The sequence below is a fragment of the Electrophorus electricus genome, chromosome 5 (assembly GCF_013358815.1).
Source record: "Electrophorus electricus isolate fEleEle1 chromosome 5, fEleEle1.pri, whole genome shotgun sequence".
NCBI lineage: Eukaryota > Metazoa > Chordata > Actinopteri > Gymnotiformes > Gymnotidae > Electrophorus > Electrophorus electricus.
In genome coordinates, this window is record NC_049539.1 from 14,310,390 (window position 1) to 14,333,920 (window position 23,531).

Consider the following 23,531-nt stretch of genomic DNA (forward strand, 5'->3'; position numbering starts at 1 on the left):
CTGTCTTTGCTGTGTCTCTGCGCCAGGAGTTTCACTGCCAGCGATTTTCCTGCTGATATTTTGCATAGCCAGCTTGCCTCTTTGCTCTCTCTTTTGTTTGGATCGTTATTATAAAGAATAAAGATACTCCTTCTCAGCACCCCCTCCATACTACCGTCACACTCATGCACTCAGTGTAACATAACAAAATGTATATGAACAGACTGAAGAAATCCAGAATTGTCACATTGTCATGAAAGATGGCAAGTCTTATGTAAACAAACCAACTGATTTCACATCACGTAGCCTGCTAACGTTTAGTCAACATATTATAGACATTTTATGGTCCTAATCGAAACACTTACCTGAATCATCTCCTCATATTTGATGTAGAGAATTCTGTCTCCTATATCTGGGTTTCTCCAGCTTTTTACATGGTCAGCCCACTTTCCATAAAACACTGTGAAAACAGTAGTACATCATGCCAGTGCTCTTTATCAAAGACTCATTTACTTAAAGCACATTTGTTTGAGTCTCTCACCTTTCCCTGCTAGGAATTTGGCAGCAAATTCTTCGAATGTTCCTGGGTCATCTAGAAAATTGGCCATCCGGTGGAAATGAAAAGAGGAAACCAAGACATCTCTTGGGTCTCTGGTAATATAAATGATCTATGGATGAAGTAAAGAGTAAAAGTATATTTGCATGCTGTAGGACACAAAGTACATCATCTTTGTGTTATTAGCTACACCAGTTATTTTTGGGGGGATGTGCTAGCCACATGGTTACAAAATGTTAAGATCTCATTGCTAACTTTTAAAATGGAATCTCTTTTATTTTAGAGCCCACATTTAGATTTTAGAGCCCACATTTGTGAAGTCAGGCATTTGCTCAACTGAAGTGCTTTTTTAAGTGCATTTTTTGGGGGTGGGGTGGGGGGGAGAATATATATATATAATATATATATATATATATATATATATATATATATATATATATGATTATTAATTTAAGTGGAAAGGGCTTTAATTTAATTACATTTATTATAATTTGTGTATTTTATGCAAAGGATTCAGATCAAGAATCTTGAATCTATGGGCAAAAAAGAAAAGATTATTTGTTACAACTGTCCATAGTATAACATGGGAGGGGTGGTGATTGAGGGCTACCACACGTGCGAAGTACCGGTGCCTTGGATGTTATGATGCAAGGAACTAACTAAGGATGCCATAACATAAGGGATATAATAATGAAATGTTTATTAATAGACATAGACTAACAATACCGACTAGAACAAAGACTAAACAGACAAACATAAGAGGAGCTAGACAAATAAGAGAACAAAACAGCAAGGATAACTAAACAAAGAGCGCGGGGAGAAAACATATATATGAACGTGGGGCGAGGAATGGGAAGCAGGATTAAAGATAGCAAAACACAACTAAGTGAATAAAAACGAGATCTAACTAAACGAGGAAAAGAAGCTCATCAAACACATATCTTATCAAAACAATAACCCACAAACAAGAAACATGAGAACTGGGTGTTTATAGGACTACAATTAGGGACAAACTCAGAACAGCAGGAGTCTAAGGGGAGGAGACCCAGAACAGAGTCTGACGTAAATCCAGAAGTAACTAGGTTGCACAGGAAATGGGGAATGCTCCGGTCTGTGTATGTGACTGCCAATTGCAGTTTACTTCTGTGAGTATCAAATGTTGAACAACTTACAAGATGACATAACTTTGAAGTCAGAAAAATCATTGGACTAAAGAAAAATAGTAATAATGAAAATCTGTGCAAAAACATTAAGCCGTCAAGCACTTTGAGATTGGAAAACTAATAATATTAACACATTTGAACAAAAACAACAGGATTTCAAACACAAAGTACTGCTGAAATAATTTGTACAGTTTTCTAGTTAATTAAGACTGAACAACATGGTTACTGTTGATACCACCACCAGGGTCTTCACTACCTGTATTTTACCTTAGCCTTAGAAGAGAAGAATGAGGAAGGCATCAGATGATAAGGCATATGGGAGACCATAGCCCGTGGAGAAATCATCTTGTCCACGAACAGAGCAGGAGTTGCCTCAAGCCAAGGAACCCTTTCCCAGTTTGGGATGGTCTGCACAGGAGTAAAATCTCCTCCATTGAGGAGCAGGGGAATAATCTCTTGCATCCATACCGTACCTAAGAAATATTAACATATTACAACAGTTCATGTTTTGTCCTCATGCTGTGAATCTCTGAGCTCTGAGAAGCAGTAACCTTTCTCTGTACACCAGTATTCAAAGGAATTCTAAATAATTACTTGCCTGACTTGGGATACGTAATTACAAAAACATCATCCTCTTGAACTTTGAATGTCTTAAAATCCTTTATATTGTCCTCATAACCACACTTGGGTAGAAAAAGTCCATGATAAGCAAGGTACTTCTGGGATAATTGTTGGTCACTCATCATAATGACACAAAACAGAAAAAAAAAGGTTTATCTGAAGAAATGCCGTTGCCAGTTGTATGGACTCAGAGTAATAGTCAATACCTTCTGCCACTAAAGCAGTTAACATGTAGCTGACAAGCCTAGAATTTGCGTTGTATTGATTAATATGTTACGCCAAAGTTAACAGATTATGTAAATAATCTCAGTCACTCAAGTGTTCAGTGGCGCAATGTGAGTGTACACAGTATATCGCAGAGACCCTCCTCCTCATTGCATTCACTTCTCAGGACAGAGAGGCCAAGGACACATAAACTGAAAAAATTGGGACATTATGTTTAGTAGTAACTGCATTATCTTTTAAGTGTTAACATTTTGAAATATGCAGTTATTGATTTTGTCATTCCTGTTTTTTGTGTTTCCTGGTTTTCTGTGTGTGTGTGTGTGTGTGTGTATGTAGAGCTGTGTGGCACGGATTTTTTCTTAATGCAGTGAAAAAGCAATGTAACCCCCCCCCCCCCCCCCCCAAATAAAACCCATTAATGTCTCTTTAAAATTTAATAAAAGGTCAAGATGCATGCAACATGTAAATGAAAATGGATAAGTAATAAAACTATTCATCAAACAACAAATGCTTTAGGCAAAAATACAGCCATAATAATAATAATAATAAAATGCACTGTGTGTGACTGGGAATAACATAACAACTTAAAATTTAAAAAACAACAAACTGATATTTGAAAAGTTTATATGGTTCATACCAGATTTTGGATAAGAAATGCAAATACATCTGAATTGTTGATTTTGAAGTTGGTCAAAAATACTTAAAACTATCTTCACTGTGACTCTCCTTTGGGCACTTCAGTCCATGGTATATAAGACACTTTTCATTCTCCATGTAAAAACCGTAGATTATAACTCAAGGGTTCCCAGATAATCAGTGCTCAGTCTACTATGGGCAATGCCATGGCTGGTGTTAAAATAGGTAAGTTTAAGTAGTATTTTTGCTGTCACGATCAGTCCTTCCATTTACCCGTACATGTTTTCCATGTCTTGTGTTTTTGTTCCGTTCCATAGTTTCGTTTTGTCCTCACAGTGATTGCATACACATGTCCCTCGTTTCTAGTTCATGTATTTAAACCTGCTGTGTGCCTTGGTCGTTGCTGTTCATTGTTTGTCTGGAGGTTTGACCGTTTGTTTCATGGTTTGAATTAATGTTAGAATCTTGAGGGTTGTTTCTTTGTGCTGCGTGTATTTGTGTTTCCTAGCCCTGAGTTTTGCCCTGTCTTAGTTATAAGCTTGCTTCCCTAGTTCGCCTTCGTGTTTTTGTTTTGTTATGTATCCCAGTACTCTCCGTGTCGGCTCTATGACCCTGGACTGCCTTAATGACCCTGATTTTGGATTTGCCCCTATTAAATCTCGCTCCTCCCAGCACATGCGTCCGCCTCCTTACCACTCACTGTTACATTTGCATACTCAGATTATTATTGACCATCCAGAAATACGGACCACTTATTTGCAAACACTTTCGGTGGTCTGAATATAAAATTAGTATATATATACACGTGTCATGTGACTGCTCCTAGCAAAAATTAATCAAATAATTATTCGCCGGATTTAGGATATGTAACCACTAAAAATTCCTCATTCTGAACTTTAAACGAGTGAAAATACCCGGGGCTGTCATGAGAAGAACAAATCTTGTGTATGTAAATTCCGTGATAAAAAAATACAGTTCGCCGCTTGGCATGATGACGGGATACAGAGGAAAGGCGTTTTGTCGAGGTAGCGCCTTTATTCACTCGGGAATGCCTGGTCCAGTGACTTGTGAAACACCAGAACTCCTGCCACTATATCAATCACACTGTAGCTTAGTAACGTAGAATTTTCCCTTCACTTCCAATAGATTGCCAAAAATTCTGCTCTTATGTAGGTCTATATATAGTTTGTTTTTAACCGAAAAATAGGTACTTTAATCAAATCATGTCGTCCTAAAATCACACAAGAAAACTTGCGCAAAGGATATTGTAGGTACCACGCTTGTCCAGCAAGTGGCAGCACCATCAAAAATGCATAGAGCAAGCTTGCCTCAGAGAGTGTGTATAATAGCAGGCGGAATTCAGGTTTAAAATACCTTGAGCAACAACAAAACTGCACCGTTTTCTTAAGGGACATGAAACATTGTTGAAACACTGTTTTAATGTATCCATGTTTGTTAAAGCCATCTTTGTTTAGAGCTTCTTAAAATTTACACACATTGCAAATTTTTTTTCCTCTTTGCATGCGATCTCTTTTTACTATCAAACATATGTATCATCCTGTCGCTTCCCTAGGCTCAGACACACTGACTTTCTATTGTTTAGTTAGTAAAACCAGAGCAGATGTCCCTCATGCCCAAACAATTGTGCTTGTACGTGAATAAAAACATAATTTTCCTAAACGTTGGTCACAATAGTTGGGCTTGTATTCATATAACAAAACATAGATTTCTGGTTATATGAGTAGCGTTATACTTTCTTAGTTCCTTAATAATAATAATAATAATAATAATAATAATAATAATAATATATATATATACACACACACGGGGAAACATTTGGGTGGAGGGGCCATACCATCACAGCTCAACTGACTCTTTTTACACCTTACACAATCTGAAACTGCCACCCTCACAAACTTCATAACTTCACAAACCTTTTTAGACTACAAAAAAAGCAATTAAACCTCAGTGACCATCTTTTCTGCTTTCATTTATTTTGACTTTATATTTTATTAAAGTGGATTTATTTATTAGTTAACTATAGTTAGTTATATTGGTTTTGTTATATTAAGGGGATTGCCTTTCAACAATTGAATTATCAAAAGTGTAGCAAATGTACTGCGAAGTAGTTACCATTATTTCTGAATGAAGACCATCAAATATCACATCTCTCATGACAAATCAAACTAGACTGAAGAAAAAAATACTCCAGGCTTGTTCAAGCTGATCGCTTGTTAATCCTATCTATAGTATAGGGTTAGCAAACACTGGTCATAATGTCAGTGCGTTTCATTGTAGTTTGAAACAGGCTTGTACTGGTAGACTGATTATCATTAAACTTGAATTATAAGTGTGCTTTGATTCAATTTTTTCTGATAGGAAAAATTCTTTTCACCCATGCATCATTGAATATGCTGATAGGAAATAAAGCTTACACCAAGAACAAACCACATTTTTTTAAACTTTGTTTTATTCTACCATTACTCCTGAAAGAATACATCATATTTCTAATCAAGCATCATATTTCTAATGAAGGAGTTACGATAATCTGACTCCTGAACAATTCTAGTCCAAATTGAATAAAGTCCTGCAAAAAGCTTGTTTACTTGCTCTGCTGGCCTGAAGCTAACAAATAGTGAGGAGAAAAAATTCCAACGATGAAAAAAAAAGAACAAAGTAATGTATATAATAAATTGAAGTTTAAGCTGATATGTAGATAAGAGTGACTAAAAGGTTTGAATAGAAAACTTAGTTAATGATTTCAAAAGGTTAGCAACTCTGGTTTTCTAAGGAATTTGAAAAGATTTTCAGTGAGTTCTGTGTACTTTTTTCACCTCCTTTATAGAGAATGTTGATTCATTCTATTTTGTGTTCTAGTTTAATTGTCTCCAGAGTATAATCTGTTATTGTTCCAAAATGACTTGTCTTCCATTGAGATTTCTGGCTTCTTTTTATAAAGAACAGGTTCCAAAAATGACATTCTATAATTAATTACCCTTCAAATACCCAGAAATGTATTGCCCATCAGGGACAATGAGGTTTATCAATCTCCATTCAATTCAATTCAATTCAATTCAATTCAATTCAATTCAATTCAATTCAATTCAATTCAATTCAGTTAATGTTAGTGCTTGCTGTTTAAATTTTGTTATGTGCAATTCAACATTTCATCTTTCCTTTTCTTTTTTTTTGTGTTTTTTTTTTTATCATTGACTTGGAATAGATTTATGATCATTTTCCAATTAATTAAAGGAAATTTCATTTTCTTCCTCATCCCAATAGAATCTAATTCCATATCCCTTCATTTCTTCATTAATGGCTGCAATGAATTTGGCCTCCAACTCTGGGCTGAAATGATTCTTCCAGTCTCCAGCAATTTCTTGGTAAGACTGTAATTCTATAATTAATTACCCTTCAAATACCCAGAAATGTAGGCCCACATAAAGTACATACTCCATTACAACTTACCTCTGGGTCAGTGAAACCATACAACATAGTTGTATATTGCAAAAATAGTTACAATATACAGAACTAAATACAACATTCCATACATAAGAGTACACAAAATAACATATTTTAAATAATCTACAGCTTGTGTGCCCCTGCTAAAAAGACTCTGAGGTCTGACTATTCTGCTTGTAGTAATGCTGATACCTCCCTTATAATGCAATCTGTACTTATTCTTAGTAACACTCAGAAATTCATGTGATGGGCTGGTTATATCTTGCAGGTGTTTGTAATTTTTTCAAATCAGTTCATGTAACCAAAACCCATGTTAACAGTCCATAAACAGTTTGATTCATATATTAGATTCTGAGCTACAATAAATACTGCTTTAGATTATGGGCCACTTTAATGGGCCTCTTTTGCATGCATATGTTCTCAGATCTGGTTTTCAGACCAGACCAGTTTTCAGACCAAATATTTGAATCTGAGAAGTGGTGAGGATCCAGCTCAAATTGAAGCCATAGTATTTGATCTATCTCAAATATAGCTGTCACTGTGGCCCAGGTACCCTGCCCTAAGGATATGGCCACTGAAATAGACACCCACACACCACCCTTACCCCACACCCAATCACCTACTATTAATCATGCACACCTGTTCATTTGTGTTCTCCTCATTTCTTCCCATTTAAAGCCCACTGCATTTGCCAACTGCACTCTTTAGGATGCTCCAAGGAATACTGTCTTTGCTGTGTCTCTGCGCCAGGAGTTTCACTGCCAGCGATTTTCCTGCTGATATTTTGCATAGCCAGCTTGCCTCTTTGCTCTCTCTTTTGTTTGGATCGTTATTATAAAGAATAAAGATACTCCTTCTCAGCACCCCCTCCGTACTACCGTCACACTCATGCACTCAGTGTAACATAACAAAATGTATATGAACAGACTGAAGAAATCCAGAATTGTCACATTGTCATGAAAGATGGCAAGTCTTATGTAAACAAACCAACTGATTTCACATCACGTAGCCTGCTAACGTTTAGTCAACATATTATAGACATTTTATGGTCCTAATCGAAACACTTACCTGAATCATCTCCTCATATTTGATGTAGAGAATTCTGTCTCCTATATCTGGGTTTCTCCAGCTTTTTACATGGTCAGCCCACTTTCCATAAAACACTGTGAAAACAGTAGTACATCATGCCAGTGCTCTTTATCAAAGACTCATTTACTTAAAGCACATTTGTTTGAGTCTCTCACCTTTCCCTGCTAGGAATTTGGCAGCAAATTCTTCGAATGTTCCTGGGTTATCTAGAAAATTGGCCATCCGGTGGAAATGAAAAGAGGAAACCAAGACATCTCTTGGGTCTCTGGTAATATAAATGATCTATGGATGAAGTAAAGAGTAAAAGTATATTTGCATGTGTAAAAGTTTTTATGCTGTAGGACCCAAAGTACATCATCTTTGTGTTATTAGCTAGACTAATTATTTTTGGGGGGATGTGCTAGCCACATGGTTACAAAATGTTAAGATCTCATTGCTAACTTTTAAAATGGAATCTCTTTTATTTAAGAGCCCACATTTAGATTTTAGAGCCCACATTTGTGAAGTCAGGCATTTCCTTTTAAGTGCATTTTTTTGGGGGTGGGGTGGGGGGAGAATATATATATATATATATATATATATATATATATATATATATATATATATATATATATATATATATATGTTTATTAATTTAAGTGGAAAGGGCTTTAATTTAATTACATTTATTGTAATTTGTGCATTTTATGCAAAGGATTCAGATCAAGAATCGTGAATCTATGGGCAAAAAAGAAAAGATTATTTGTTACAACTGTCCATAGTATAACACGGGAGGGGTAGTGAGCGAGGGCTACCACACGTGCGAAGTACCGGTGCCTTGGATGTTATGATGCAAGGAACTAACTAAGGATGCCATAACATAAGGGATATAATAATGAAATGTTTATTAATAGACATAGACTAACAATACCGACTAGAACAAAGACTAAACAGACAAACATAAGAGGAGCTAGACAAATAAGAGAACAAAACAGCAAGGATAACTAAACAAAGAGCGCGGGGAGAAAACATATATATGAACGTGGGGCGAGGAATGGGAAGCAGGATTAAAGATAGCAAAACACAACTAAGTGAATAAAAACGAGATCTAACTAAACGAGGAAAAGAAGCTCATCAAACACATATCTTATCAAAACAATAACCCACAAACAAGAAACATGAGAACTGGGTGTTTATAGGACTACAATTAGGGACAAACTCAGAACAGCAGGAGTCTAAGGGGAGGAGACCCAGAACAGAGTCTGACGTAAATCCAGAAGTAACTAGGTTGCACAGGAAATGGGGAATGCTCCGGTCTGTGTATGTGACTGCCAATTGCAGTTTACTTCTGTGAGTATCAAATGTTGAACAACTTACAAGATGACATAACTTTGAAGTCAGAAAAGTCATTGGACTAAAGAAAAATAGTAATAATGAAAATCTGTGCAAAAACATTAAGCCGTCAAGCACTTTGAGATTGGAAAACTAATAATATTAACACATTTGAACAAAAACAACAGGATTTCAAACACAAAGTACTGCTGAAATAATTTGTACAGTTTTCTAGTTAATTAAGACTGAACAACATGGTTACTGTTGATACCACCACCAGGGTCTTCACTACCTGTATTTTACCTTAGCCTTAGAAGAGAAGAATGAGGAAGGCATCAGATGATAAGGCATATGGGAGACCATAGCCCGTGGAGAAATCATCTTGTCCACGAACAGAGCAGGAGTTGCCTCAAGCCAAGGAACCCTTTCCCAGTTTGGGATGGTCTGCACAGGAGTAAAATCTCCTCCATTGAGGAGCAGGGGAATAATCTCTTGCATCCATACCGTACCTAAGAAATATTAACATATTACAACAGTTCATGTTTTGTCCTCATGCTGTGAATCTCTGAGCTCTGAGAAGCAGTAACCTTTCTCTGTACACCAGTATTCAAAGGAATTCTAAATAATTACTTGCCTGACTTTGGATACGTAATTACAAAAACATCATCCTCTTGAACTTTGAATGTCTTAAAATCCTTTATATTGTCGTCATAACCACACTTGGGTAGAAAAAGTACTTCTGGGACAATTGTTGGTCACTCATCATAATGACACAAAACAGGAAAAAAAAAAGGTTTATCTGAAGAAATGCCATTGCCAGTTGTATGCACTCAAAGTAATAGTTAATACCTTCTGCCACTAAAGCAGTTAACATGTAGCTGACAAGCCTAGAATTTGCGTTGTATTGATTAATATGTTACGCCAAAGTTAACAGATTATGTAAATAATCTCAGTGACTCAAGTGTTCAGTGGCGCAATGTGAGTGTACACAGTATATCGCAGAGACCCTCCTCCTCATTGCTTTCACTTCTCAGGACAGAGAGGCCAAGGACACATAAACTGAAAAAATTGGGACATTATGTTTAGTAGTAACTGCATTATCTTTTAAGTGTTAACATTTTTGAAATATGCAGTTATTGATTTTGTCATTCCTGTTTTTTGTGTTTCCTGGTTTTCTGTGCGTGTGTGTGTAGAGCTGTGTGGCGCGGATTTTTTCTTAAAGCTGTGAGCAATGTAATCCCCACGCCCCCCCCCCAAATAAAATCCATTAATGTCTATTTAACAAGTCAACAACAGTTTAACAACAGTTTAACAACAGTCAAGATGCATGCTGCATGTCAATGAAAATGGATAAGTAATAAAACTATTCATCAAACAGCGTCACGGTTAGCAGGGGAGACACGCCCACCCCTGCTAGGGACTACACATCGCACCTGCCCCGTTCACAATACCCTGATTACGGATTGCTTTCACCCATTTCCCATTCACTTTCTGCTCTATTTCTACCCTTAGATCCGAGGAGACGGAGCTGCACATTAGCTGTCCCATTACGTCAAGACAAGCCACGCATAAATGATTATCTAGAGGAGGACTAGCCCCTCTACTCTTTGTATTTGAGATTCCGTGTTCCCATCGTGGATTTCCGATGGAGAATAAAGATTACCTCTCTGCTGACCTGCCTCTCGCTTCCATCTACCTGCCGTCGTCAGAAACAGCAAATGCTTTAGGCAAAAATACAGCCATAATAATAATAATAATAATAATAATAATGCTATAGCCTGATTTGGCATTTTCAAAGTGCAACATAAAAAAGGCACATATATACTGAGTGAAATATGAAATTTTACTGGGAGCCAATGTAAAGTAGCTATGATAGGAGTGAGGTGATCAAATTTTCTAGTTCTAGTAAGGACTCTACCTGCTACATTTTGAACTAGCTGTAGCTTGTTTAGGCACTTAGTAGTACAGTATGATAGTAAGGCATTACAGTAGTCCAGTACTGAAGTAATAAATGCATGAACTAGCATTTCTGCATCATGTGAGGAGAGCATGTTCCTAATCTTTGAAATGTTCCTGAACTGGAGAAAGGCGGTCCTAGAAAAATTATTTACATGAGCTTTGAATGAGAGACTTGGATCCGTAATAACTCCAAGATCTTTAACTTTTAGAGAAAATGTGATTGGGAGACCAGTGACGTTCATTAAGTAATTAGAGAGTGAGGACCTAACTGTCTTGGGGCCTAATAGATGCACCTGTGTTATGTCAGGATTAAGTGAGAGAAAGTTCCTCAACATCCAGTGTCTGATGTCCTTTATGCATTCGCCAATAATACTAAGATGATATATGTGCTCTGGTTGGCTGAGACACATATCTGAGCATCATTAGAATAGCAGTGGAAACTAGCACATCGTTTACATATAATGTCACCTATAGGTAGCATATATAAAGAAAAAAGCAAAGGCCCTAATACAGATCCTTGTGGGACACCATAGCTAACCTTGTTGTATGCTGAGAAGTCTCCATTTACATTAACAACCTGGCAGCGACCAGCTAGGTAAGATTTAAACCAGCAAAAGGCTGTTCCGCTAATCCCAACAACATTTTCAAATATATCTAGTAAAATGTTATGATCTATAGTGTCAAATGCTGCACTCAGATCAAGCAATATAAACAAAGAGACATAACCCTGGTCAGAAGCCAACAACAGGTCATTAACTACTTTTAATAGTGCTGTTTCTGTACTGTGATGAGGCCTAATAGATTTTTTGACAAATGGTCTGATTACTGCCGATCTTGCATCTTGGAATTACACTGTAATGACCCAGAAATGGATGGCCTTCCAGCTGTTTCTGAGCTGTATTCTTTCAGGGATAAGTGGATGACCATGTTGACTAGACAGGAAACCAAAGCTTCCACAGAGTGCCTTGTTGAGCTCTCAAAATGAGCAACACCTTTAGTTGCTTCCTGTAGGTGGGGTTGAGCAGACCTCAAGCATAATTCATAACCTGGCTCATTCAAAGCAGAGAGAGAGATGGAGAGAGTATGAGGATGCTGACAGGTGAAGTAGAGGAGGTGACTTGGAGGTGCGTGGGGAAAGGAGCAAATATTGATAGTGAAGATCACATAATGTCATTACTACAGTCTCATCTTAATGCACAGACTCCCGTTAGGCTTCACATATGTGTCAAGATTCTTTCTTGTCACTAGTTTAGTGATATTTCTTTCCTGTCCACTCTGGTTCATTCAAAGTAAAAAGAGAGAGGGAGAGAGTATGAGGATAGTGACAGGACAGGGAGAGCAGGTGATATAGAGCAGAGTGAGAAAAGGAGCAAATATTGATGGTTAAGACCAAGTAATGACATCAGCACAGTCTCATCTAATGTTAATTTAAGATACTTAAATGTAAGACACTCCGCTAATATTAGATATTAACAACAACAATAATACATTAAAAAATATAAGGAGATTAGAATATAGGACCAGAGGGGAGGAGGAGAGGGTCTGGAGAGGAGAGGAGTCGAGAGGTTAAAATAAGAGGAGAGCAGAGCAGATGTCCCTCATGCCCAAACAATTGTACTTGTACGTGAATCAAAACATAATTTTCCTAAACGTTGGTCACAATAGTTGGGCTTGTCTTCATATAACAAAACATAGATTTCTGGTTATATGAGTATCGTTATACTTTGTTAGTTCCTTAATAATAATAATAATAATAATAATAATAATAATAATAATTTTATCTCATTATCTATATTGTTAGAATCTATAAATTCCTTAATAATAAGAATAATAAGAATAATAAGAATAATAATAATAATCTCATGAGTTAGTGAATTTCCTGCTCCCTGGGTAGATTTAGTCCACTCCAATGTTCAGTTCACAATAAAATAATCAAAAATTACACTTCTTTATTCTACTACAGATTTTACTAATCCAGATCTTCAGGATGACCTAAATCATATTATCAGATAAATTGGATTATAACTAAACTATGCACATAACCACAAAAGAACTGATCTTCAGATTGTTAACCGTCTATATGAACTGAGATCGTATGGTGTTGTTGAAGTTAGAATATGAAGGTTACACAAAACACCTGACTTGCAAAATCATGTGCAACTAAATTACAAATATGTAAACGAGGAGCATAATTACAAACAGGTGTGACGCTTTGGGGGCGTGGCCACATGAACGAACATATATACATATATATATACACACACACACACACACACACACACACACACACACACACACACACACACACACGGGGAAACATTTGGGTGGAGGGGCCGTACCGTCACAGCTCAACTGACTCTTTTTACACCTTACACAATCTGAAACTGCCACCCACACAAACTTCATAACTTCACAAACTTTTTAAGACTACAAAAAAAGCAATTAAACCTCAGTGACCATCTTTTCTGCTTTCATTTATTTTTACTTTATAATTTATTAAAGTGGATTTTTTTATTAGTTAATTATAGTTCGTTATATTGGTTTTGTTATATTAAGGGGATTGACTTTCAACAATTGAATTATCAAAAGTGTAGCAAAAGTATTGGGAGGTAGTTACCATCATTTCTGAATGAAGACCATCAAATATCACATCTCTCATGATGAATCAAACTAGACTGAACAAAAAAAATACTCCAGGCTTGTTCAAGCTGATCTCTTGTTAATCCTATCTATAGCATAGGGTTAACAAACACTGGTCATAATGTCAGTGTGTTTCATTGTAGTTTGAAACAGGCTTGTACTGGTAGACTGATTATCATTAAACTTGAATTATAAGTGTGCTTTGATTCAATTTTTTCTGATAGGAAAAATTCTTTTCACCCATGCATCACTGGATATGCTGATAGGAAATAAAGCTTACACCAAGAACAAACCACAGTTTTTTTTACTTTGTTTTATTCTACCATTACTCCTGAAAGAATACATCATATTTCTAATCAAGCATCATATTTCTAATGAAGGAGTTAAGATAATCTGACTCCTGAACAATTCTAGGCCTCCCAATTCTAGACCATGAACTATAAATCATAGTTTAAATTATGTTGTATTGTTTTCAATCTTTCTGTCCACAAAAGCTGCACTGTGTGTGACTGGGGATAACATAACAAAATTAAAGCTAAAAAAACAAACAAACTGATATTTGAACAGTTTATATGGTTCATAACAGATTTTGAATAAGAAATGCAAAATACATCTGAATCGTTGATTTTGAAGTTGAACTACTTAAATCTGCCTTCACTGTGACTCTTCTTTGGGCACATCAGTCCATGGTATGTAAGATACTTTTCATTCTCCATGTAAAAACCGTAGATTATAACGCGAGGGTTCCCAGAGAATCAGTGCTCAGTCTACTATGGGCAATGCCATGGCTGGTGTTAAAATAGGTAAGTTAAGTAGTATTTTTGCTGTCACGATCAGTCCCTTCCATGTTCCGTGTTTTCCATGTCTTGTGTTTTTGTTCCGTTCCATAGTTTCGTTTTGTCCTCACAGTGATTGCATACACCTGTCCCTCGTTTCTAGTTCATGTATTTAAACCCTGCTGTGTGCCTTGGTCGTTGCTATTCATTGTTTGGAGGTTTGACTGTTTGTTTCATGGTTTGAATTAATGTTAGAATCTTTGAGGGTTGTTTCTTTGTGCTCCGTGTATTTGTGTTTCCTATCCCTGAGTTTTCCCCTGTCTTAGTTATAGCCTGCTTCCCTAGTTTGCCTTCGTGTTTTTTTTTGTTATGTATCCCAGTACTCTCCGTGTCGGCTCTATGACCCTGGACTGCCTTAATGACCCTGATTTTGGATTTGCCCCTATTAAATCTCGCTCATCTCAGCACATGCGTCCGCCTCCTTACCGCTCACCGTTACATTTGCATACTCAGATTATTATTGACCATCCAGAAATACGGAACACTTATTTGCAAACACTTTCGGTGGTCTGAATATAAAATGAGTATATATATACGCGTGTCATGTGACAAATGCTCCTAGCAAAAATTAATCAAATAATTATTTGCCGGATTTAGGATATTTAACCACTAAAAACTCCTCATTCTGAACTTTAAACGAGTGAAAATACCCGAGGCTGTCATCAGAAGAACAAATGTTGTGTATGTAAATTCCGTGATAAAAAAATACAGTTCGCCGCTTGGCATGATGACGGGATACAGAGGAAAGGCGTTTTGTCGAGGTAGCGCCTTACCCCGGTTTATTCACTCGGGAATGCCTGGTCCAGTGACTTGTGAAACACCAGAACTCCTGCCACTATATCAATCACACTGTATCTTAGTAACGTAGAATTTTCCCTTCACTTCCAATAGATTGCCAAAAATTCTGCTATTATGTAGGTCTATATATAGTTTGTTTTTAACCGAAAAATAGGTACTTTAATCAAATCATGTCGTCCTAAAATCACACAGGAAAACTTGCGCAAAGGATATTGTAGGTACCACGCTTGTCCAGCAAGTGGCAGCACCATCAAAAATGCATAGAGCAAGCTTGCCTCAGAGAGTGTGTATAATAGCAGGCGGAATTCAGGTTTTAAAATACCTTGAGCAACAACAAAACTGCACCGTTTTCTTAAGGGACATGAAACATTGTTGAAACACTGTTAATGTACCCATGTTTGTTAAAGCCATCTTTGTTTAGAGCTTCTTAAAATTTACACACATTGAAAATTATTTTTCCTCTTTGCATGCGATCTCTTTTTACTATCAAACATATGTATCATCATGTCGCTTCCCTAGGCTCAGACACACTGACTTTCTATTGTTTAGTTAGTAAAACCGGCGCCATTATCTTTTGTTCTTTGATCACGTTAGAACGAGCCAGCTGAGCTCATTAACATACAGCCAGTTTGTTTTGCGCTCTCTCTCTCTCTCTCTCTCTCTCTCTCTCTAGCTCGTTTCACTGTAAATATGCTGTGGTTTGTGGTTTAGAATAGTTGTGTTTAATAAATGTATTATGTATTCTCAACAAGATGTCTGTCTTGATATTCAGATTGCGGTTGTGGCCAATATCATCAAAGAAATCACTGTTATTTAAATCCTTCAGGGATGAAATCATGAATACTAAGTGAAGTGAAAGCAGATTTTTATTAGTTAGCTTTTATCAGCTTTCATTCACAGTAAGTCATGAGTAAGGAAAGGTGGCGATGACATTCAACAGTAAATAAAAAAAACCATCAAGACTAATAAAGTAGTGGAACAGTGTGTGTGTGTGTGTGTGTGTGTGTGTGTGTGTGTGTGTGTTTGTGTGTGTGTGTGGTGGGATTAATAAAAGAAATGCATAACTAAAAAGAAATGAGAGGGGAATAAATGAATGAAGAGAAGAAGGAAGCAAGACCTGGAGAGCAGAGAAGAGGAGAGACCTAGAGAGGAGAGTAAAGCTGAGTAATGGAGAGAAGAGATGACTGGAGAGCAGGAGAGAGGAAAGACAAGATATGATTGGAAAGGAGATTAGAATATAAGACCAGAGGGGAGGAGGAGAGGGTCTGGAGAGGAGAGGAGTCGAGAGGTTAAAATAAGAGGAGAGCAGAGCAGATGTCCCTCATGCCCAAACAATTGTACTTGTACTTAAAGAAAAACATAATTTTCCTAAACCTTGGTCACAATAGTTGGGCTTGTCTATAACAAAACATAGATTTCTGGTTATGAGTATTGTTATACTTTGTTATTTCCTTAATAATAATAATAAAACAATAATAATAATAAAATAATAATAATAATAATAATAATGTAATCTCATTATTTTCTATATTATAATTTATAAGTTACCTAATAATAATAATAATAAGAAGAAGAAGTAGAAGAAGAAGAAGAATATAACCTCATGAGTTAGTGAATTTCCTGCTCCCTGTGTAGATTTGGTCAGTTCAATTCACAATAAAATAATGAGAAATTACACTTTTTTATTCTACTACAGATTTTACTAATCCAGATCTTCATGATGACCTTAATCATATTATCAGATAAACTGGATTATAACTAAACTATGCACATAACCACAACAGAACTGATCTTCAGTTTGTTAACCCTCTATGTGAATTGAAATCATATGGTGGTGTTGAAGTTAGAATATGAAGGTTACACAAAACACATGACTTGCAAAATCATGTGCAACTAAATTACAAAAATGTGTTTCAGTATGCAGAACTTTTGTAATAAACTGACAGCGGGTTATGCTCAACTGACTCTTTTTACACATTACACAATCTGAAACTGCCACCCTCTCAAACCTCATAACTTCACAAACCTTTTAAGACTAGAAAAAAGGAAATTAAAACAGTGTCCATCTTTTCTGCTTTCATTTATTTTAACTTCTTATTTTATTAAAGTGGACTTTTTATTAGTTAATTATAGTTTGTTATATTGGTTTCATTATATGGGAATTTAATTTCAACAATTGAATTAGCAAAATTGTAGCAAATGTACTGGGATGTACTAAGGCCCTCTTGAAACAATTTTGTGACTATGATTAGTTTTGAATGAAGACCATCAAGTATCACATCTCTCATGACGAATCAAACTAGACTGAAGAAAAAATACTCCAGGCTTGTTCAACCTGATCTTTTATTAATCCTATCTATAGAATAGGGTTAACAAACATAATGTCAGTGGGTTTCATTGTAGTTTGAAACAGGCTTATAATGGTAGTCCGAAGATGATTAAAGTTTTAAGCTTTGATTCATTTTTTTCCTGATAGGAAAAATTCTTTTCACCCATGCATCATTGGATATGCTGATAGGAAATAAGGCTTACACCAAGAACAAACTACAATTTTTTTTTACTTTGTTTTATTCTACCATTACTCCTGAAAGAATACATCATATTTCTAATCAAGCATCATATTTCTAATGAATGAGTTACGATAATCTGACTCCTGAACAATTCTAGTCCAAACTGAATAAAGTCCTGCAAAAAGCTTAATTATTTACTATGCTGGCCTGAAGCTAATGAAGAGTGAGGAGAAAAATTACAATGAAAGGAAAATAACAAAAGTTTTACCTTGGACTAGATTTATGATAAATTTTCAATTAATTAAGGGGAATTTCATTTTTCTTCCTCATCCCAAGAGAATCTAATTCCAGATCCCTTCATTTCTTCATTAATGGTTGCAATGAATTTGGCCTCCAACTCTGGGCTGAAGTGATTCTTCCAGTCTCCAGCAATTCCTTGGTAAGATCAAAAAACAAGAATGAGAAATTCCACTTCTTAGAATCTGCTCCACTTTTACAAAAACATCCAGAGGATTCAACTTACAAAGCATTGACACAAATACCAGAAAAACCAGCTTTGGATTATTTTTTCTTCTGCCTACCTTTTCTGAGGAAAGATGATTTGTTGCTGTCCATGATCTCTTGGGGTACCAGTGAATAGTTGGACATCTTGTTATGTTTCATGTTTTTGAATTGACAGTGTTCGGTCACACGGTCCAGAGCATCTTCACTAAGCTTCCGACCAAGAAAGCATAAAATGCGTTTTATTCCCCCACGCAGATCCTGAGAAAGAAATAAGATGCTTTTGAAACTAGTTCATTGGTTTATTATACCACTGCATTTCAAAACAAAGAGGTTTTGTTCAAGGTTTTCTTAATGCTTTCACCTGCTGTATTCACTCAGGATAACAGGAATGACATATCAACTTACTAGTATATTACAGAGAGTACCACCCTGTGAGCAACTGCACAGAAGTGGTTTGGCTTTTGTACTGGTAATATAATAAGAGTGGAAAAGCAACCAGAACTTTTAGATTACTTTCTCCCCTCGTAATCTGCTATACATTGGGGTTGTATAGCAGTCAATAAACTTATTCTTTAAGTTATGAGAGTTTTTAAAGTGGGTCCATTACATTCACTAATATTCAACCTCAAATTGAAGCCATGGTATTTCATCTTTCTAAAACAACTAAGCAGACAATCTAGGTAATTAATTACTCACTGCAAAAAATGTAATACCAACAACTGAAGAGTCCCGGGAAAATCAGTTATTCTGTATGGCTTATGTGAACATGCCAATTAACTACACATTATGCAGGCCACTATCACTGAATCAACATGCATTGAATTGCCTAAGTGGGTGCATATTACCTGAACAAGCTCCTCATAAGTGATATAGAGAATTCTATCTCCTAAATCTGGGTTTTTCCAGCTCTTCATATGATCAGTCCATTTCCCAAAAAGCACTGTACAAATAAAATCACACCACCAGAGCTCTCCATTAAAGACCAATGCCATATATCTTAAAAACACATCTATTTGAGTCTCTCTTACCCTGCCCTGTTTGAAACTTGTTAATAAATTCTTCAAATGTTCCTGGGTCATCCAGAAAACTGGCCATCCGGTGGAAATGAAAAGAGGAAACCACGACATCTTTAGGGTTTCTGGCAATATAAACAACCTGAGCATGAGAGTAAAGACACCCATTTACTGTTAATGCAGAAAATCTTCTTTACATCTTTGTGATTAATTTTGAGTACCTAAAAATCTTTCATAGCACTACCAGGGCCTGTACTCACTATATTTTACCTTAGCCTTAGAAGAGAAGAAGGTGGAAGGCATCAGATGATAAGGCATATGGGAGACTATGGCCCGTGGAGAACTCAGCTTGTCCATGACCACAGCAGCACGTGTCTCTTCAAGCCAAGGAACCCGGTCCCAGTTTGGGATGGTCTGCACTGGAGTAAGATCTCCTCCATTGAGGAGCAAGGGAATAATCTCTTGCATCCATGTTGTACCTGAAAAGAAATGTCCATATAAATACAAAGAAGTTCCAGGTGAGTAACCACAGTGCAATCTAGTAAGAGATGTAAAAAAAATGTAGTAAAGTACAAGAGCTTTCCAGAGAAACAGGACATTTCAGACAGAGGTCCTTCATCAACTGTACAAGAAAAATTCTGAATTTGTAGGAGGAACCAGTTTATATTTCAAAAGGCAGATTTAAACATTTTTTAAAAATCTTTTTTTTGGACCATACTCTCTAAATCCTAGAGATGGGTGTGGTTGAAAATCCCAGCAGATCAGCAATTTAGATGTTTTAAAAATTAAACATTTAGATGTTTATCAGCTGTAGATGCTTATTTAATCTGTCCGCGGATCACTACATTTCTCAATAAAAGCTCAGACCATGCTGTATAGGTTTTTACTCTACATTATCATACATGATCATACAGTGGATGATCACTCCTCCGTCTAATGCGTTTTATTCCTTTTTCACGTAATGCAAAAAACCTTCACATGTGCGACATTGTAAGTTATTTTCACTGGAAAATGAAACTTTCCTAATACTTCCAACCATGTGACTAGAGCTCTGACCCCTGATGAGCGATTTTTTAAATATATAGCAGTGTCAATAAACATATTTAACTGGTGAAGAACAAAATAATGACTCACCAGACTTGGGGTATGAAACTATAAATACGTCGTCGTCTTGAACTACGAACTTCTCAAAATAGTTAAGACTGTTTTCAGAATGAGCGAGTTTAGGTAGGAAAAGTCCATGGTACACCAAATAGAGGTCGTTGCTTTCCATAACCACAAGAAACTCATCAATGGACGTCACTGCTCCTGGAGTAACTGCACAGAAGTGGGTTGGGTTCTATACTGTTAATATCCCTAGGAAGGGGCGTGAAGGCACCGGAAGGCACCGGAAAACAACAGCGAGAGCCATGTGTAGTTATTTATTCATCCCTTTTACATTAATCTCCTCATACTTTAGATGGTACGCAGGAAGAGGCATCTTGTTCCTTAAGTAATTACTTTTTGACATGTATCCATTGCCTAGCCTGTTTAATTTTTATCTTGAAAGTTTATTCTTTCCTGATATGCTCGACCCGATTAAGACTTGTCTGGGTTTTCTTGATACGACTGACCGCGCGCACCGATACTCGATGATTACTAAAAGAAGTTCTGAAACCTTGTCAGGGATGTTCAATCGTCAACAGTGCGGTGACGTGAAATTAATCTTCTTTTGTATCTAAAGGCATATCTTGGAATTTTGTTTTTTTTTAAACCTGCTGGTAATGCTAAAGGTTTTAGAAAGGAGAAAACTATTCTTAAAACACTGAATTTAATGTTATGGTGAGGAATATGCTATTAAGAAAATACACTGTCACCGAAGAACGCTACATGTAGTTGTGATATACCTATCTTCAGCTATAATCTCGTGTTGTGCTATCGACCAAACAAGAAGTCTTGTTTCGCATACATGTTTGACCCGAAAGTCTTTCACTGCACCTTTCCTCCAGCAACCCCTTTTTTTGTAAAGGGGAAAATACAAATTCTGAGATTACATTATTAACTTTGAGACTACATTATTTCCAACATGGGAGCGATAACTTCATATCAGATAGTATAATATGAAATTTAAAATGAGGCAGGTTGTTGCAGACCAGGAGATCCAGTGCCTGTTCCCATGTTCCCAGCTGGTTCATACTCACCATGTGATACATAATGCCATTACTACAGTCTCATATTAATGTACAGACTCCAGTTAGCCTTCATATATGTATTGAGATTCTTTCTTGTCACTAGTTGTGATGATAATCCTTTCTTGTCCACTCTGGTTCATTCAGAGTAAAGAGAGAGAGAGAGAGAGAGAGAGAGAGAGAGAGAGAGAGAGAGAGAGAGAGAGAGAGAGAGAGAGAGAGAGGGGGGGGGGGTATTGATAGGACAGGGAGAGCAAATATTGATGGTTAAGCCCTAGTAATGATATCACAAGTCCCATTCTAATGTTAATTTAAGATATTCCTCTAATATAGGTGATAATAATAACAGATTAAAAATAAACATGAACCATAAAGAAAAGCCAACATTTTAAATTAAAAAAAACATTGAGACTAATAAAGTAGTGCCCCGGTATGTGTGTGTGTGTGTGTATGGGGTGGTGGGGTGGTGGTGGTGGTGTTAATTAATAAAACAAATAAATACATGGATAGCAGAGACGATTCTAGTATCACACAGCTAATGACACTTCCCAGTGCCTGCCAACGGAAGTCTATGATGTACCATGACAACCTGTGTGCCAACAGGTCCATCTATGTCCCAGTGTCATTCCTGGTGGCATGCTGGCACTACCACACCAGGGATGTTTAACCTCAGTTTAAGTGAACATGGAAGGCATCTATGAGTGGATAAAGCAAGCCAAGCCATGCATCTGGTGGAAAGCCTTCAGCTACCACTATGTGCAGTGGACAAGTGACATGCTAGGGTTGGGGTTGGAGAACTCCCACCCAACTCAGCATGCCTGTGGGTGTTGATGGCTATATGGAATTCCAGAAAGGGATGCACCTAAAAAATTTAGACTTCGAAGAGTACACAATTGCTTGCGTGGTGTCTTTTAAAGAAAAATCAAATTCGCAACAGTCAACAAGTCCTGTCAGTCAGTAATTGTGTGTTCTTGGCCCAACTCCTGCAGACCAAACCTTGCTATTGGAAAGGTGCTTCATTATAAAGCACACAGGCTTATACTGAACTGAGAATCCCCTCTGCCCTGTATGTATTAAAACAATCCGTTTTTCCTCATTGATATTGACATCCCATTCTTTTACATCCCATTCACTTTGTGTTCACAAAGAAGTGATAATTTTTCAAATTACAGCTGTAATCTTGCCACATCAGTACCCCATACCCAGAAGCTGTGATTAAAAAGTATTAACCAAAAGCAATGCTTGATTTTATACAACGCTTCTTCAAGATACGCAAGTGGATGATAGGGCGTGCTGCATTGCGAACATAAACTGTATATACTGTATAGTCTATGGTTACAAATGTGCTACAACCATGTGGTGTTTCTTTAATAATAGTAATAAAACATCCTAATAATGATCCATGATTCATGGGGCACATTTTGTGTAAGAAAACATATATGAACAAAAAACACCAAGCATATTTTTAAATGTGAAATTTTAAGGGTCCTCTATATTTTAGTCAGGCACCAAAAGTAAGAATGCCTAACGAAGGACCCAAATCACAGAAAACTTTTATCGTTATACTTTATAACTTTATAACCCTTAATAATAATAATAATAATAATAATAATTTCATCTCATGAGTTAGTGAATTCTGTTATATGTGTATATATTTGTTATTATTAATTATACTGATGTACAACTGTAGCAATCATTGGCACTTTCTGGTCACTGTCAAACTGCATATCATTGCCTTGTACTAGTACTGTATGCTATTACAATAAAGTGCCAGCATAATACCACAATACAGATCAAGGTTTTGTTGCTGCTTTCACCCACTCTATTTACTCAAGGGAACATGGCACCTAATCTCTTACCCATAAAACCCAGAGTGCACAAAAGTGGATAGGCTATTGTACTGGTGAGAAAATGACTAATTTTTTCTTTTTAATTTATGTATTATTTATTGCTGAGCACTTTTCCAATATGTTCTCTCCTCATAATTTAGATAGGGAAGGTAGAGCAGAAGATAAATTATTCTTTAACTAAAGACATGGTTTTTGGAGTGTATTCCTTGCT

General features: G+C 36.5%; 3 protein-coding genes across 4 annotated transcripts in view; all 3 read right to left on the reverse strand.

Moving 5' to 3' along the window:
* Positions 1-2,449, reverse strand: part of LOC118241447 (sulfotransferase 2B1-like) — a 3,434-nt gene extending 985 nt beyond the window's left edge. The window contains exons 1-4 of the mRNA XM_035526463.1: positions 2,297-2,449; positions 1,966-2,171; positions 521-647; positions 345-439 (exon numbers count right to left, since the gene is read on the reverse strand). Of these exons, the coding sequence (XP_035382356.1) occupies positions 345-439; positions 521-647; positions 1,966-2,171; positions 2,297-2,444 (576 nt within the window). The 5' untranslated portion in view covers positions 2,445-2,449. The remainder of the gene's footprint in view (positions 1-344; positions 440-520; positions 648-1,965; positions 2,172-2,296) is intronic.
* Positions 2,450-6,422: 3,973 nt separating this feature from the next.
* Positions 6,423-14,357, reverse strand: LOC118241448 (sulfotransferase 2B1-like). The gene is made up of 7 exons (XM_035526464.1): positions 14,295-14,357; positions 9,677-9,749; positions 9,346-9,551; positions 7,887-8,013; positions 7,683-7,805; positions 7,196-7,216; positions 6,423-6,577 (listed from the first exon to the last, which is right to left on the reverse strand). The coding sequence occupies exons 1-7, from the start codon at positions 14,355-14,357 to the stop codon at positions 6,423-6,425; spliced, it is 768 nt and encodes a 255-aa protein (XP_035382357.1).
* Positions 14,358-17,594: 3,237 nt separating this feature from the next.
* LOC113567890 (sulfotransferase 2B1-like) lies at positions 17,595-21,602 on the reverse strand. Of its 2 annotated transcripts, none has more exons than XM_026996031.2 (6): positions 21,483-21,602; positions 19,573-19,781; positions 19,318-19,444; positions 19,135-19,229; positions 18,367-18,547; positions 17,595-18,220 (listed from the first exon to the last, which is right to left on the reverse strand). In XM_026996031.2, exons 2-6 carry the CDS (start codon positions 19,768-19,770, stop codon positions 18,099-18,101), a joined length of 723 nt encoding a protein of 240 aa, XP_026851832.2. In that variant the 5' UTR covers positions 19,771-19,781; positions 21,483-21,602; the 3' UTR covers positions 17,595-18,098. The 2 variants fall into 2 exon arrangements, with proteins under 2 accessions (XP_026851832.2, XP_026851831.2); XM_026996030.2 differs by lacking the exon at positions 21,483-21,602 and adding an exon at positions 20,437-20,619.
* Positions 21,603-23,531: the final 1,929 nt, after the last annotated feature.

Bases quoted from the DNA above. Each gene is read 5' to 3' on its own strand.
- LOC118241448 (XM_035526464.1), bottom strand. From the start codon at position 14,357: ATGGAGAATGAAAAGTATCTTACATACCATGGACTGATGTGCCCAAAG. The intron at 9,750-14,294 runs GGCAGATTTAAG...TGTGGTTATGAC, and splicing joins CAAAGAAGAGTCACAGTGAA to GACAATATAAAGGATTTTAA. The intron at 7,806-7,886 runs GTGAGAGACTCA...CTGTTTTCACAG, and splicing joins CAAATTCCTAGCAGGGAAAG to TGTTTTATGGAAAGTGGGCT.
- LOC113567890 (XM_026996030.2), bottom strand. From the start codon at position 20,575: ATGGAAAGCAACGACCTCTATTTGGTGTACCATGGACTTTTCCTACCT. The intron at 18,548-19,134 runs GTAATATGCACC...TTTCTTTCTCAG, and splicing joins CTTATGAGGAGCTTGTTCAG to GATCTGCGTGGGGGAATAAA. The intron at 18,221-18,366 runs GTAGGCAGAAGA...GATCTTACCAAG, and splicing joins ATCATCTTTCCTCAGAAAAG to GAATTGCTGGAGACTGGAAG.